The sequence below is a fragment of the Diaphorina citri genome, unplaced genomic scaffold, assembly GCF_000475195.1.
Source record: "Diaphorina citri unplaced genomic scaffold, Diaci psyllid genome assembly version 1.1 scaffold577, whole genome shotgun sequence".
Taxonomy (NCBI): domain Eukaryota; kingdom Metazoa; phylum Arthropoda; class Insecta; order Hemiptera; family Psyllidae; genus Diaphorina; species Diaphorina citri.
In genome coordinates, this window is record NW_007378011.1 from 1 (window position 1) to 16,126 (window position 16,126).

General features: G+C 39.0%; 2 protein-coding genes across 2 annotated transcripts; both read right to left on the reverse strand.

Annotated features, from left to right (window-relative positions):
- Window positions 1–129: 129 nt before the first annotated feature.
- On the reverse strand, window positions 130–13,157 carry LOC103510242. The gene is made up of 10 exons (XM_026824344.1): window positions 13,154–13,157; window positions 12,726–12,792; window positions 11,564–11,679; window positions 9,211–9,314; window positions 8,358–8,784; window positions 6,030–6,133; window positions 5,186–5,601; window positions 2,176–2,268; window positions 1,046–1,161; window positions 130–701 (listed from the first exon to the last, which is right to left on the reverse strand). Exons 1-10 carry the CDS (start codon window positions 13,154–13,156, stop codon window positions 582–584), a joined length of 1,566 nt encoding a protein of 521 aa, XP_026680145.1. The 5' UTR covers window position 13,157; the 3' UTR covers window positions 130–581.
- Window positions 13,158–15,671: 2,514 nt separating this feature from the next.
- Window positions 15,672–16,064, reverse strand: LOC103510246 (tubulin alpha chain). The gene has a single exon (XM_017444500.2). The coding sequence runs from the start codon at window positions 15,965–15,967 to the stop codon at window positions 15,743–15,745; it is 225 nt and encodes a 74-aa protein (XP_017299989.1). The 5' UTR covers window positions 15,968–16,064; the 3' UTR covers window positions 15,672–15,742.
- Between the last annotated feature and the right edge of the window lie 62 nt (window positions 16,065–16,126).

Consider the following 16,126-nt stretch of genomic DNA (forward strand, 5'->3'; position numbering starts at 1 on the left):
TGAAGTAATCAGCAAATATGTATACAATTTTATTTGAAACAATGGTTGGTCTTACAAGGATTTGGCTGCATATGGTATAAAGCCCAGTCGGTACACACGAAAAGATTTGTCTGTAGACTATTCTTCTTCTTTTTTTTTTTTTTTTCCTTTTAGGCGCTTTAACTGTGTGTTACATGTCGTTCGCGCCGAGACTATTCTTTAAACTTGATGTTACAAGCTTGTCTGAAACTTGCCACACATAAGTACAATCTAATGCCAGACACTCACGGTCAGACCGCGGTCTGCCAGACAGCGGGGAAAGCTTCAGACGTTCAATTCAATATAATCTTCATTTTGACTCATTTTTGACTTCAGGAATCTTAAATTTGATAATCTTAATTTTCAATACATACAATCTTCATTTTGACTTCAGTAAACTTCAATTAAAAATTCTTCATGTATAATCTTCAATTTAATATTCTTCATATTTTCACTATATCTAATGGCCGCTCTTGGAGAGCTCGCAATCACTGTGCCTTGGGCAAATGCTCGAGCAGAATCTGCACATAGTTGTAGTATATGTTGATACTGGGTGACCCAATCTATGGCAGAGGCACCACCACCTGGACGTAGGTCACCGGGAAGTAGCCGGTTCGCCCGTTCAGACTGCCCTCGTACCAATTCTCGTCCACCCTGTTCATCAGAGTGATCGTGTCCCCTTCCTGTAAAACCAAATCCATGGTATTGAGCGACTTTGTTGACCGTACAAAGTGAGGTTTTTTTCAAGAGGTTTGATAGAGGGAACCATAACTGCTAAGGTCTTATCGTCCCAAAAGCAAAGAGGGAAATTAAGCCATCTTGCATCTAAAAGATAAAGTTCTAAAGATAAAGTTAAAGCATCTACAAGATAAATTTCAGGGGTTACGTTATTTTAAATAATATTATTGTTTTTAAGAGGTTTGATAGAGGGAACTGTAACTGCTAAGGTCTTATCGTCCCGAGAGAGAAGGGAAACAGGATAGGAGAAAGCCAGCCGTTCCAAGAACGAACCTTATCTGGTGGTTACCTTAAAGCCTAGTTCTCCGGGGTTCTCGGGTTCGAAGTCATACAGAGCAGTACAGCACGGAGCCTTATTCACCACAGGGGTACGTCCTTGTCGCACAGGAGATGGTAGAGGTGAGGCTGAAAGTCGAATCATTGGAAACAGAGTGAGTATAATTCATTTTTTCACTATTATTATTTTACTAGAGACAATAAGGTTTTTTTCCCCTCAAGATACCTACCATACTCGTACATGGTATCTTAAGGCTAAAAGAAATTGAGATATCACATTGATCTCAGGTACCTAAAATGAGCTTTGTACAAAACAATACAGTTATTTTATTACTCTTACTTTGTTTTTCTAATCACTTTATTTAAGTGATAACAAAAAATAGGTAATAATAATAAAAAAAAATACAAAAGTGAAAATTGAACAAATACCTACTCTACCAGAGTACGCTAGATATCCATATTACAACAAAAGAGTTGCTCTTCACATGCCCCAAAAAGCATAGGTACGAAACTGAGTTGAGAGTTTTTATGAACATGCAAAAAATCATGAAAGAAAAAGAAAGAAAGATAAGAAAAGGCAAAGAATTAAAGAAAAAAATCTTGAGGGAAAAAAGAAGAAACAATAGGAAGTAAAAAAAAGGGTCTGAAATTTGTTATAAATCTACATCAAAAGAAATCATAATTGAAGCAGTAAAGTGATATGCTCCTATGTAAAGAAAAAGCCAATGAAACCAAAGTGTCTGCATTAAAAAATAAACAAATAAAATTATCAAAACTGCTGCATTAAAAAATAAACAAATAAAATTATCAAAATGGCTGTGTTTTCTTGTGTTTTTTCCGCAGATCATCAATGAAGCAAAGTGCTGCTGCCCACTAAGCAAGTATCAAGTAATTAGGGGTATTTTTTCTGAATCGAATGAATCCGAATCCAGATTCATTTTTTCAATTACCATTTATTAAAGTACCTAAAATAAAAAAAAAAGCGTTTTGAAAATCCGGATTCAGTGAATATGATTTTCAAATCCATCGAATCCCCGGATTCCTTGGATTCAATACTAAAAAAAATACCCCTATAGATTACAAAAAGCTACTGGCTACAAAGAAGCAAGAGTGCGTTTGTTTACACTTGGTTGTCATGGTTACCGTTATTGGAGCGACCAGGGCCATGGTCCAGGCTCAGTTCCAAATGATCAGGCTTGTTATGATGAGTGGGGGAACCAGCCTGGGATCCACCACCTAGAATATAACAGGGGGCACCGAAACCAAAACACAAGGGGCGTTATGACAAATGACACAAGGGGTTAGGGTGAAAGGATAAAAAAGACTACACTGAAAAAAAAAAAAAAAAAAAAAAAGGGAAAGGGGGCCATAAAAAAAAAAAAAAAAAAAAAAATAGTTGTACAACCATATTTAATTATTAACACTTTACAGATAGTACAGATAGGTAATTTTTTTTATATATAAAATTTCCCCTGATTTAGGCTGTTGAAATGCTATATTATAGTGTTGAGTTCAATATTAGAGTGCCGGGACCCAGTCACCCGATTGTGCTGCCGGCACCCTAGTTTTTTTCTCGGTGTAAAAAGGGTAACGTTAGAGAGATAGTCCTGTCCACTAGATAGTTGAATAAGTGCATTAAAACCACAGAGGTCAAATTTAGAAAGGACGGGTTCACAGCTTAAAAAAAAGGCCAATACGAAAATCAGGTTTCCAGTAAAAAATATATATAATAACTGCTGAAACCCTCCAAGAGATTAAGTAAAAAGTTGTTTTTTTATATTTTATTTAAAGGACCAAATATAAACTCCCACTTCTTCACTAAGAAAGAGGGGGAGCAGAGAGAGAGAGAGAGAGAGAGAGAGAGAGAGAGAGAGAGAGAGAGAGAGAGTTACTTCCCCTGATTTAGGCTGTTGAAATGCTATATTATAGTATTGAGTTCAATATTAGAGTGCCGGGACCCAGTCACCCGATTGTGCTGCCGGCACCCTAGTTTTTTTTCGGTGTACAAAGGGTAAAGTTAGAGAGATAGTCCTGTCCACTAGATAGTTGAATAAGTGCATTAAAACCACAGAGGTCAAATTTAGAAAGGACGGGTTCACAGCTTAAAAAAAGGCCAATACGAAAATCAGGTTTCCAGTAAAAAGTCGTTTTTTTTTAATTTTATTTAAAGGACCAAATATAAACTCCCACTTCTTTACTAAGAAAGAGGGGGGACAGAGAGAGAGAGAAGAGAAACTTTTTTTTAACACAGTACTTTCTGCATCCCCCCCCCCTCTTCGTAACGATTGTCTACCGCAGTATGTTGTCGCCATTCTTCTACGAAAAACCCCATCTTCCCACCCAAAACATTTACTTATAAACCCAAATTGCATTAAGAAATTCTAAAAGAAATTTCAATCATTAACGAATAGAATAACGACTAAGAAGTCAGAAGACAATCAATTTCCTGTACCATGATGAAAAAAAAAGTTTGGAAGCAAGGGGCGAACTATTGCACTGAGGCTTAGAAGTACCTACATACAAAACTGTGTTTATCGTCAAAAAGTCTGGAAAACAGGCATATTACACTGTTCTCCCTCCTGCTTTCCTTGGACTTCTTCCAAAAATACAGATGATTTTCCTCAAAGATTGAACTAAAAAAAACCCCTTTCGTATTTTATTTGCTAACACGAGGGGAAGTAGGGAGGGGGCAAAACAATATTTTCCTACAAATGCAATATTGAATTGCACCACATCCCCCAAAATTGCAGCCAGCCTCCTCTCCTCTTTCTCCTCCCTCCCTCTCTCTCTCCCCCCCTCTCTCTTTTTTTTGGCAGACATACAGAAAAATAGTCAGGAAGTTTTTTCTCCCTCCCTCTCCTAATCCTCTTCCCCTCTCTCCCCCCTGATCTCCCCTCCGTTAAATAAAACAGGAGGCTTGATGTCGTTGAACAGGAGACAGTGGCTGCACGTTGAATGTATCAATTTTAAGTTAAGCAACGTTGTGCATGGTTAAGATAACATGTTAGGGGGGGGGGGGGGAAAAAAGGCATATAATGGCCGGCAAAACCCCCAAAGACGGGGGTCTCGTGATGGGTAAGATAAAGTGTGGGGGGGGGGGGGGGAACAAGGTACTTTATTCTAAAGCTGTGCCCACACATAGTCAACACCGTCGATCTACTCAATCGATGTCGACTGAAACTTATAATAGTGCTTAATTAGTGCTTATTTATACTGCTCGCATAGGACTGAAAAGTCCCTTTACTCCAGCAGTAAGCTACTACTGTTATTGTGGTCAAATTCTCAAATTATATTGAGGATAAAATTCCATACCTCGGCTAGGATTGAACCCACGCCCTCCTGTTTATCAGGCGAGCGCCTTGACCACTACACCACCGAGGTAGGTAAACTTACTGTACATTGCCTTGACAACATAGATTCACCTCGTCGATCGACGGTGTCAACTATGTGTGAACATAGCCCAAATGTTTTCAGGTAGGGTTATGAGTAGTATGAAAGCTATTTGATTAGTTGAAGAGAAACTATAATTATTATGTGTTAGTAAGAATAGGGATTGGTTAGTTGGTTAGAGTATGCAGGAATTGGTTAGAGATAAAGGAGATTAGAGGGTAGGTAGGCATCATAACCGAAAATGTATTTCACCACAAGAGGAGATCTCGACAAACAGTTCACAGACAAAACATCACATACTGATTTATGAGTACTCCTATAGTTCGATTTTTAGCTAAATACTTTTTAGAGTTCTTTTTTTTTTACTTTTAGGTAGGTAAAAAAATACCATTACCACCTTTAAATTCCAAGAGCCAAAGACGTTTCTCTTTCAAGTGTGGATTTTACCAACATTTTTTCAGTCTTCAGAAGGCCTGTTAAGGTTAAGCTAACAGCCTGTAAGCTCCATTTGATTTGTATAGGCTTCACAAGGCTGTTGAGCTAACTGGTTGTTAGGGACTAAAAAGAAGTTTGGTGAAACCCAACCCAATTGTACACTGACATTATTGACAATCGCCCAAAACAAATAGAGGATCAATTAATCACAGTATTCCTTTAGGTATCCAAGACAAAAATCTAACATTTCACCCAGAAAAAGGACAAAAAGGGAAGAGGCGTCCACCACCATAGAAAGCGCCCCCCATTCCACAGGCAGTTCTCAAACCTTTGACAGGCGGGGTCGGTATGGCCCAAGGATCGAATGGATCGAAATTCCCGTTTCCGGCCAGGGAGGGAGTGGGTGCCGGCATGTGAGTGGTGAAAGTCGGCGTGAACGAGGGTAGTGCGGGGGCGACAGTGGACGGGGGAGAAATGTCCATGAGGGATTGAAACGTGTGGGAGTGCGTGCCATTTTTCCCACTGGAGAAGGTATTCTTGTGGGAAAAATCCCTGTGGGAGAAATTACTCTTGTGGGAAAATTCAGAGGAGGAGGTAACAGGGACGGACTTGGGGCGAGGGGTGGGGAGGTGGAAGGTGGATAACGCACCGTTCATGTTGTCCTCATGAGGTTCAAGGTGAACCAGATCGTCCAACTTCTTCGGGATGAACTCGGACTTGGGACGCATGGTGGCCTCTTCACGTCTGAAAACAGAAGGAACGTATACCGAGTTAGTAAACCAACCAAGTGAATTGGAAATTCTAAAGGTCCGTTCCCATTTGTCGCAAGTTTTTTCCCAATTTTCCTGTAATCTTTGGGCAATGTAATTTTAACGAGAGTGTTTACGCTTACGCACGACACAAAATATCCTTGTAGGCATGTAATTTAAATGAGAGTGTTCCCACTATGTACGACGTACGACAAGATTTTTTCCCGAACGACAAGTGAGAACGGGCCTTGAGTCAACCATTTAACAATCAGAGTTGTATTTTATTATCGGACCTAATTTTGATTCCACCAAGGAGATTCCTTTTTGGGCGTAATAGTGCGAACACACTTGCTGCCACATATGTACATATTTTCAATAGTTAACTGAAAGAGGAGCCCCTCTGTGGTTGAGAAAGGGACTTACTTTTCTCGCAGTGTTTCGACTGCCATCTTAAGAATTTCGGTGCACTGTTGATGATACTCAAGGAGTCCTTCTGAAAATACGACCAACTGGGAGATCTGCTCAACCTGGGAACATAGATAGAACCGAATAGCATATGGTACTCGTTCAGAAGTCACGTCAAAAAAACATTGCTACAAAAAGGAGCTGTCACAAATGAGCAGTGACCAGTGTTTTAATAGGGTTAGGTTAAACACAAAAAGGAGATTTCACAATTTGAGCAGTGACCAGTGTTATTATAGGGTTAGGTTTAACACAAAAAAGGTGCTTTCACAATTTCAGCAGTGACCAGTGTTATTACAGGGTCAGGTTAAACACAAAAAGAAGCTTTCTTTTTTATTGCAGGCTTCTGAATAATTAACTTTTTTTTTGCTTTTCTAACTAAATTTTTCGGAATTTTTTGAAATCAACCATTCTTCTTCTTCCTCTTTGCCTTTTCCCATGTTCAGATGGGGTCGGCGTTTGTCTTGAGCCTCTCAATCAGCTTTAGAGTGCCTTTAAGGCCAACTGGTTTTCACTATGGTTTAGAGTTCCCTCCAGCAAACATATAATAACGAAAAAAAAAAAAAAAAATAAAATAAAAGAGTTAGTAAACCAACCAAGTGAATTGGAAATTCTAAAGGTCCGTTCCCATTTGTCGCAAGTTTTTTCCCAATTTTCCTGTAATCTTTGGGCAATGTAATTTTAACGAGAGTGTTTACGCTTACGCACGACACAAAATATCCTTGTAGGCATGTAATTTAAATGAGAGTGTTCCCACTATGTACGACGTACGACAAGATTTTTTCCCGAACGACAAGTGAGAACGGGCCTTGAGTCAACCATTTAACAATCAGAGTTGTATTTTATTATCGGACCTAATTTTGATTCCACCAAGGAGATTCCTTTTTGGGCGTAATAGTGCGAACACACTTGCTGCCACATATGTACATATTTTCAATAGTTAACTGAAAGAGGAGCCCCTCTGTGGTTGAGAAAGGGACTTACTTTTCTCGCAGTGTTTCGACTGCCATCTTAAGAATTTCGGTGCACTGTTGATGATACTCAAGGAGTCCTGAAAAACCCCATCTTCCCTCCCAAAACATTTACTTATAAACCCAAATTGCATTAAGAAATTCGAAAAGAAATTTCAATCATTAACGAATAACGACTAAGAAGTCAGAAGACAATCAATTTCCTGTACCATGATGAAAAAAAAAGCTTGGAAGCAAGGGGCGAACTATTGCACTGAAGCTTAGAAGTACCTACATAGACTACATACAAAACTATGTTTATCGTCAAAAAGTCTGGAAAACAGGCATATTACACTGTTCCCCCTCCTGCTTTCCTTGGGCTTCTTCCAAAAATGCAGATGATTTTCCTCAAAGATTGAACTAAAAAAAAAACCCTTTCGTATTTTATTTGCTAACAACACGAGGGGAAGTAGGGAGGGGGCAAAACAATATTTTCCTACAAATGCAATATTGAATTGCACCACATCCCCCAAAATTGCAGCCATCAGGCGAGCGCCTTGACCACTACACCACCGAGGTAGGTAAACTTACTGTACATTGCCTTGACAACAAAGATTCACCTCGTCGATTGACGGTGTCAACTATGTGTGGACATAGCCCAAATGTTTTCAGGTAGGGTTATGAGTAGCATGAAAGCTATTTGATTAGTTGAAGAGAAACTATAATTATGTGTTAGTAAGAATAGGGATTGGTTAGTTGGTTAGAGTATGCAGGAATTGGTTAGAGATAAAGGAGATTAGAGGGCAGGTAGGCACCATTACCGAAAAAGTATTTCACCACAAGAGGAGATCTCGACAAACATTTCACAGACAAAACCTCACATACTGATTTATGAGTTCTCCTATAGTTCGATTTTTAGCTAAATACTTTTTAGAGTTCTTTTTTTTTTTACTTTTAGGTAGGTAAAAAAATACCATTACCACCTTTAAATTCCAAGAGCCAAAGACGTTTCTCTTTCAAGTGTGGATTTCACCAACATTTTTTCAGCCTTTAGAAGGCCTGTTAAGGTTAAGCTAACAGCCTGTAAGCCCTATTTGATTTGTATAGGCTTCACAAGGCTGTTGAGCTAACTGGTTGTTAGGGACTAAAAAGAAGTTTGGTGAAACCCAACCCAATTGTATACTGACATTATTGACAATCACCCAAAACAAATAGAGGATCAATTAATCACAGTATTCCTTTAGGTATCCAAAACAAAAATCTAACATTTCACCCAGAAAAAGGACAAAAAGGGAAGAGGCGTCCACCACCATAGAAAGCGCCCCCCCATTCCACAGGCAATTCTCAAACCTTTGACAGGCGGGGTCGGTATGGCCCAAGGATCGAACGGATCAAAATTCCCGTTTCCGGCCAGAGAGGGAGTGGGTGCCGGCATGTGAGTGGTGAAAGTCGGCGTGAACGAGGGTAGTGCGGGGGCGACAGTGGACGGGGGAGAAATGTCCATGAGGGATTGAAACGTGTGGGAGTGCGTGCCATTTTTCCCACTGGAGAAGGTATTCTTGTGGGAAAAATCCCTGTGGGAGAAATTACTCTTGTGGGAAAATTCAGAGGAGGAGGTAACAGGGACGGACTTGGGGCGAGGGGTGGGGAGGTGGAAGGTGGATAACGCACCGTTCATGTTGTCCTCATGAGGTTCAAGGTGAACCAGATCGTCCAACTTCTTCGGGATGAACTCGGACTTGGGACGCATGGTGGCCTCTTCACGTCTGAAAACAGAAGGAACGTATACCCAGTTAGTAAACCAACCAAGTGAATTGGAAATTCTAAAGGCCCGCTCCCATTTGTCGTAAATTTTATCCGCTTTTTTCCCAATTGTCCTGTAGGCTTTGGGCAATGTAATTTTAATGAGAGTGTTTACACTTACGCACGACACAAAATATCCTTGTGGGCATGTAATTTAAATGAGTGTTCCCACTATGTACGACAAGATTTTTTCGCGAACGATAAGTGAGAACGGGCCTTGACTCAACCATTTAACAACCAGAGTTGTATTTTATTATCGGACCTAATTTTGATTCCCAGGAGATTCCCTTTTGGGCGTAATAGTGCGACCACACTTGCTGCCACATATGTACATATTTTCAATTGTTAACTGAAAGAGGAGCCCCTCTGAGGTTGAGAAAGGGACTTACTTTTCTCGCAGTGTTTCGACTGCCATCTTAAGAATTTCGGTGCACTGTTGATGATACTCAAGGAGTCCTTCTGAAAATACGACCAACTGGGAGATCTGCTCAACCTGGGAACATAGATAGAACCGAATAGCATATGGTACTCGTTCAGAAGTCACGTCAAAAAAACATTGCTACAAAAAGGAGCTGTCACAAATGAGCAGTGACCAGTGTTTTAATAGGGTTAGGTTAAACACAAAAAGGAGATTTCACAATTTGAGCAGTGACCAGTGTTATTATAGGGTTAGGTTTAACACAAAAAAGGTGCTTTCACAATTTCAGCAGTGACCAGTGTTATTACAGGGTCAGGTTAAACACAAAAAGAAGCTTTCTTTTTTATTGCAGGCTTCTGAATAATTAACTTTTTTTTTGCTTTTCTAACTAAATTTTTCGGAATTTTTTGAAATCAACCATTCTTCTTCTTCCTCTTTGCCTTTTCCCATGTTCAGATGGGGTCGGCGTTTGTCTTGAGCCTCTCAATCAGCTTTAGAGTGCCTTTAAGGCCAACTGGTTTTCACTATGGTTTAGAGTTCCCTCCAGCAAACATATAATAACGAAAAAAAAAAAAAAATAAAATAAAATCGCTTTATGACAAACCGTTCTTGAGATATTTTGTTCCCAACCTTTTCAACATTTCCCCCGAAATGAGGGTTAAGTAACAATTACTTTGGTTGATATCTGGATGGGTGACTATCCGATTTTTACCAAATTGTTACAGTCGCGTCCTTGGAACATATCGGTATATCATACCAAATTTCATCGCTTTACGACAAACCTTTCTTGAGATATTTTGTTCACAACCTTTTCAACATTTTCCACGAAATTAGGGTTAAGTAACAATTACTTTGGTTGATATCTGGATGGGTGACTATCCGATTTTTACCAAATTGTTACAGTCGCGTCCTTGGAACATATCGGTATATCATACCAAATTTCATCGCTTTACGACAAACCTTTCTTGAGATATTTTGTTCACAACCTTTTCAACATTTTCCACGAAATTAGGGTTAAGTAACAATTACTTTGGTTGATATCTGGATGGGTGACTATCCGATTTTTACCAAATTGTTACAGTCGCGTCCTTGGACCATGCCGGGATAGCATACCAAATTTCATTTCTCTACGACAAACTGTTCTTGAGATATTTTGTTCACAACTTTCTACTTTTTCCCATTTAAACCTGTAGAACGTACAGACCATGGGCTAAAAACCACTTTTTTGGAATCAGGGGACCCCAAAACGGATATTTCCAATCATTTCCCGATTTTGAAAATTTGGACCGATTGCAATACTTTCTCATTACCTTGTATAGGTTCCCTATACGTAAGGGTAATAGAAAGTAAAAAAAAATAGTTGTAAAATAAGGGAAATAAAATAATAAAAATTGTAATAAGGAATCAAATAAAAAATACAAAAAATAGGTACATAAAAACTTAAATAAATAATAATAAACCAACCAAAGTAACAAGCTAGAAGAATAAAATTACAATTTTATAAAAATATTTCACCTGAACTATCTATCCACAATTTTATTCTCATCACAATTTTAATTTTGAGAAAGGGTCATATCTTTCAGTAGTTTGTTAATTTAACTACAAAGAAATGAAACTTGTTAAAAAATAATCAAATTAAAATATGAAATGCATATAATATGTATGATAAAAAAGATAAAAAAAAAAAAAATCAATAGCTCATCCCTGAAGGGAATCTCATCACAATTTTAATTTTGAGAAAGGGTCATATCTTTCAGTAGTTTGTTAATTTAACTACAAAGAAATGAAACGTGTTAAAAAATAATCAAATTATGAAATGCATATAATATGTATGATAAAAAAGATAAAAAAAAAAAAAAATCAATAGCTCATCCCTGAAGGGTATATCAGATTGTCTGAAGAGAAGAGGTAGGGTATACCTGCAAAAATACCTAGAGAGGATTTAACAAGGAAAAGGGATCAAATTAAATTACAGGATATGCAATATTAGGTTATACCTACGGACACAAATGTGGGGCACTAATTTAATATACGACACCAAATTTTGAATCTAGATAAAGGAGAGACCAGCTAGGGCGGGAAGGGGACATAGAACCTATGAAATATGATATACATATGTCTATCGCTCAAATTGGGTTACAGAGTCCCTTTGTTCTAGCGTTCTCTACCACCTAGCTCTTGGAGATCCATTATTAAATAGTGCTTTATTTAGACTGTCAGCTGAGAGCAAGATGTCCTATTATGCGAACAGTTTAAAATAGACTCGTATTATCTAGGATCTAGGACATGGTACCGAATTTCTCAAACTACTCAAAAGGGTATACTTTGTACTTTTCACCAAAGATAACTAAGATAGGGTTGAATTTCCCGATTTTACCCGCAGAAGAAGAAGAAGTTGAGGATTTACTGGGACTTGGCGGTAGAAGGCTGCCTAGAAGTCCTGTGAAATATAGTTGAGACCCCTCATCTTAATGAATACCTTAATTAACTTTTAAAGATGGAATTCCAACTCATTCTGGGATTACCTTAATTATCTTGTTTACCTTAATTTACTTTGATTACCTTAATTGATTACCTAAATGAATACCTTAATTAACTTTTAAAGATGGAATTCCACCTCATTCTGGGAGAACAAAATCTAATGTTGATGTTGAAGACGGACACGGAAAGACGGAAAGTATCAGATAGAATAATAAAATAATATGTTGAAAGAAGATATGAGAGTTGTGTAGGGAAAAGAGAGTGGAGAGAATGGAAGTGAGGGGGGAGAAAAGGGCGAGAGAGACCAAGAAAAAGGAGGAAAGATTGAACCAAGACTTAAACGACCCTATTTACATAGAAAAAAGCTAGGAAGAAGAAAAATATCTGATAGAATATATACATGGTATATCCTGCCCCAATAGAACTGAAAAGTCCCTCTACTCCAGCAGTCCAACACATTTCATTTCACAGATTCGTGAAGCTTAGCTCAGCACACATACGGGACCTTTGGTCCCTACACCTAAGCCTCTAGGAGTGCTTTTTGTGTGTCAGTGTGTAATATAGATAGTACATAAAATGGTCTTGGAACTTTTTTGTTGCATTTCCGTATTAGGCCAGCCACTCACTATCTTTATTCCTATCTGGTAGACCTGATCAGGTGTACCTGACAGGCGGACCTGATCAGGTGTACCTGACACTCCTGACAGGCGGACCTGATCAGGTGTACCTGACAGGCGGACCTGATCAGGCGTACCTGTCAGGTCTACCTGATAGTGAGTGGCTGGCCGTAGAAAAGCCGTTTTACAAAAACGAGGCCTCAGCAGGGTTAAACCCTTCTTACATGAGCGCTTGGAATCAATTAGGATAAAGTACAAGTATACGTAGTGCTTTCTTTAGACTGTCAGTTTGGAGCAAATTGTTCCATTATACGAACAGTTTAGAGTTCCATTATACCAACAGTCCATTATAAACATCAATGCAAGTCATTAAATTGTCTTTTTTTACCTTTAGCTTGTCGCCTTCGTTTACAATCGTAGTCCAATCTTCTGCCTTGTAATTTTTTCCTATGATGCTGTGAACAGAACGAGAAAGATGCATTTTAGCTGATCATCGAAACTGGTGCAATTGTACAGAAGGAAGCCCTTGAAAAAACGTCCTGAATCATTTACTAGTATTATACAAAGTTACTTTCAACTTTGGTACTTGTTCGGAAGTCACGTCAATGGAAAATTGCTACAAAAAGGACCTTCCACAAATGTGCAGTGACCAGTGTTATTATAGGGTTCGGTTAAACGCAAAAAGGAGCTTTCACAAATTGAGCAGTGATTAGTGCTATTATAGGGTTAGGTTAAACGCAAAAAGGAGCTTTCTTTTTTATTATTGCGGCTTCTGAATAATTACTCTGTTTGTTCATTGAAAGAATTTTTTCTTACCATTACTTCCGATATTATAGGTTTTGAAAGTAAATTCTGAGAAGTACACAAGTTAGGTGCATAAGTAGGGCAAGTACCTACATATACATACATATGCATGTCAACATCAACAGGCAAAATATCAAACTTCGCTGAAAGCAAAATGACGAAAACTGCAAGAGTTAATGACATTTGCGTGCAGGTTTCCCGACAGACCTTTGCCTCTGATGTAAATAGATTATAATTTTGTATTAGGTACATAATTATACTCTAATATGAATAACGACTACCTTTCCTTGCACTTTCTCTCTGTGTTGTACCTCTGTGGTGAACTAGGAAAGTTGTAAACTATAGACCCATTCCCACTTCGGGAAAAAAAATCGTGTCGTGCGTAGTGGGAATAGTCTCGTTTAAATTACGTTGCCTGCAGGACATTTGGAAAAAAATCGGATAATTGCCTACAAGGACATGTGTCGTCCGGAAAAAATATCGTGACGTGTGTAGTGGGAGCACTCTCCTTTAAATTACATTGCCTACAGGACGTTCGGGAAAAAAAATCGGATAAAAGTCACGACAAATGGGAACGGGCCTTCAAGGTCTTTCCATTGTACTTGGCATTCTACTTCGGGCCACTAAGTGGTTTATTTTGTGACGGATTTTTATTTTGATTGATTGAATAAAGAGTGCAAGACACTCAATCTGTCTACCTTGGCCTACCAATTCAACTGAATCAACTGATTGACGTACTCCAAAATACAACTGATCAGGGCCTCATTTAGGGGAGAGGGGGCCCACCCCCTGTCATCAGAGCTACCCAGTAAGTAGGAGTCCACAACGAAAAACCAACCGTTGACCATAGCCTAGCACCGACCCAAGAGAAAATGAACAAACCATGCCAATGAATAGAGAAGCATCCTCAACGGAGCACTGTGAGAAGGGGGTATTCTGGTTTCATTGAGTTTGGATTTGGAATTTTATTTGGATTCTTGACCACTCGGAGCTAACGAGAGATCCATTATTAAATAGTGCTTTATTTAGACTGTCAGCTGAGAGGAAGATGTCCTATTATGCGAACAGTTTAAAATAGACTCGTATTATCTAGGCGCACTGCAGTGCGCCTAGATAATACGAGGGCATGGTACCGAATATCTCAAACTACTCAAAAGGGTATACTTTGTACTTTTCACTAAAGATAACTAAGATAGGGTTGAATTTTCCGATTTTACCCGCAGAAGAAGAAGTTGAGGATTTACTGGGACTTGGCGGTAGAAGGCTGCCTAGAAGTCCTGTGAAATATAGTTGAGAACCCTCATCTTAATGAATACCTTCATTAACTTTTAAAGATGGAATTGCACCTCATTCTGGGATTACCTTAATTATCTTGTTTACCTTAATTAACATTGATTACCTTAATGAATACCTTAATTAACTTTTAAAGATGGAATTCCACCTCATTCTCGGAGAACAAAATCTGATGATGATGTTGAAGACGGACACGGAAAGACGGAAAGTATCAGATAGAATAATAAAATAATATGTGGAAAGAAGATATGAGAGTTGTGTAGGGAAAAGAGTGGAGAGAATGGAAGTGAGGGGGGAGAAAAGGGCGAGAGAGACCGAGAAAAAGGAGGAAAGATTGAACCAAGACTTAAACGACCCTATTTACATAGAACAAAGCTAGGAAGAAGAAAAAGATCAGATAGAATATATACATGGTTTATCCTGCCCCAATAAGACTGAAAAGTCCCTCTAGTCCAGCAATCCAATCATTTCATTTCACAGATTTGTGAAGCTTAGCACACATACGGGACCTTTGGTTCCTATACCTAAGCCTCTAGGAGTGCTTTTTGTGTGTCAGTGTGTAATATAGATAGTACATAAAATGGTCTTGGAACTTTTTTACTTTCCATTACCCTTACGTATAGGGAACCTATACAAGGTAATGAGAAAGTATTGCAATCGGTCCAATTTTTTTTTGTTGCATTTCCGTATTAGGCCAGCCACTCACTATCTGGTAGACCTGATCAGGTGTACCTGACAGGCGGACCCGACAGGCGGACCTGATCAGGTGTACCTGATAGTGAGTGGCTGGCCGTAGAAAAGCCGTTTTACAAAAACGAGGCCTCAGCAGGGTTAAACCCTTCTTACATGAGCGCTTGGAATCAATTAGGATAAAGTACAAGTATACGTAGTGCTTTCTTTAGACTGTCAGCTTAGAACAAATTGTTCCATTATAGTCATTATACGAACAGTTTACGAGGCCTCAGCAGGGGTAAACCCTTCTTACATGAGCGCTTGGAATCAATTAGGATAAAGTACAAGTATACGTAGTGCTTTCTTTAGACTGTCAGCTTAGAACAAATTGTTCCATTATAGTCATTATACGAACAGTTTAGAGTTCCATTATACCAACAGTCCATTATAAACATCAATGTATGTCATTAAATTGTCTTTTTTTACCTTTAGCTTGTCGCCTTCGTTTACAATCGTAGTCCAATCTTCTGCCTTGTAATTTTTTCCTATGATATTGGCATTCACATCTCCATGTGGTATGTCTTGAGAGCTGTTGGGTATCACTTGGGTAAGAGTTGAGATATGTGTGGAAACATCTTAGTATTCCTCAGCACCTTCTCCTTCTCCCTCAACGGAGTCCATGCCAACCTCCTCATAGTCCTTCTCGAGGGCAGCCAAATCTTCACGGGCCTCGGAGAACTCTCCTTCTTCCATACCTTCTCCTACATACCAGTGAACGAAAGCTCTCTTGGCATACATCAGATCAAACTTGTGGTCCAGACGAGCCCAGGCCTCAGCAATAGCGGTGGTGTTGGACAACATGCACACAGCACGTTGAACCTTGGCCAGGTCACCTCCTGGGACAACGGTGGGGGGTTGGTAGTTGATACCGACCTGTGAACAGAGAATACATTAAATTTATGTTTGAGACAACTATCAGATTTTTTTTTTTTTTTTTTTAGATCAACAGGGAAGATACCA

Bases quoted from the DNA above. Each gene is read 5' to 3' on its own strand.
- LOC103510242 (XM_026824344.1), bottom strand. The intron at 9,315-11,563 runs GTATACCCTTTT...CTATGTTCCCAG, and splicing joins TCTTTGGTGAAAAGTACAAA to GTTGAGCAGATCTCCCAGTT. The intron at 2,269-5,185 runs GTTTGAGAACTG...GTTATATTCTAG, and splicing joins ACCGACCCCGCCTGTCAAAG to GTGGTGGATCCCAGGCTGGT.
- LOC103510246 (XM_017444500.2), bottom strand. From the start codon at position 15,967: ATGTTGTCCAACACCACCGCTATTGCTGAGGCCTGGGCTCGTCTGGAC.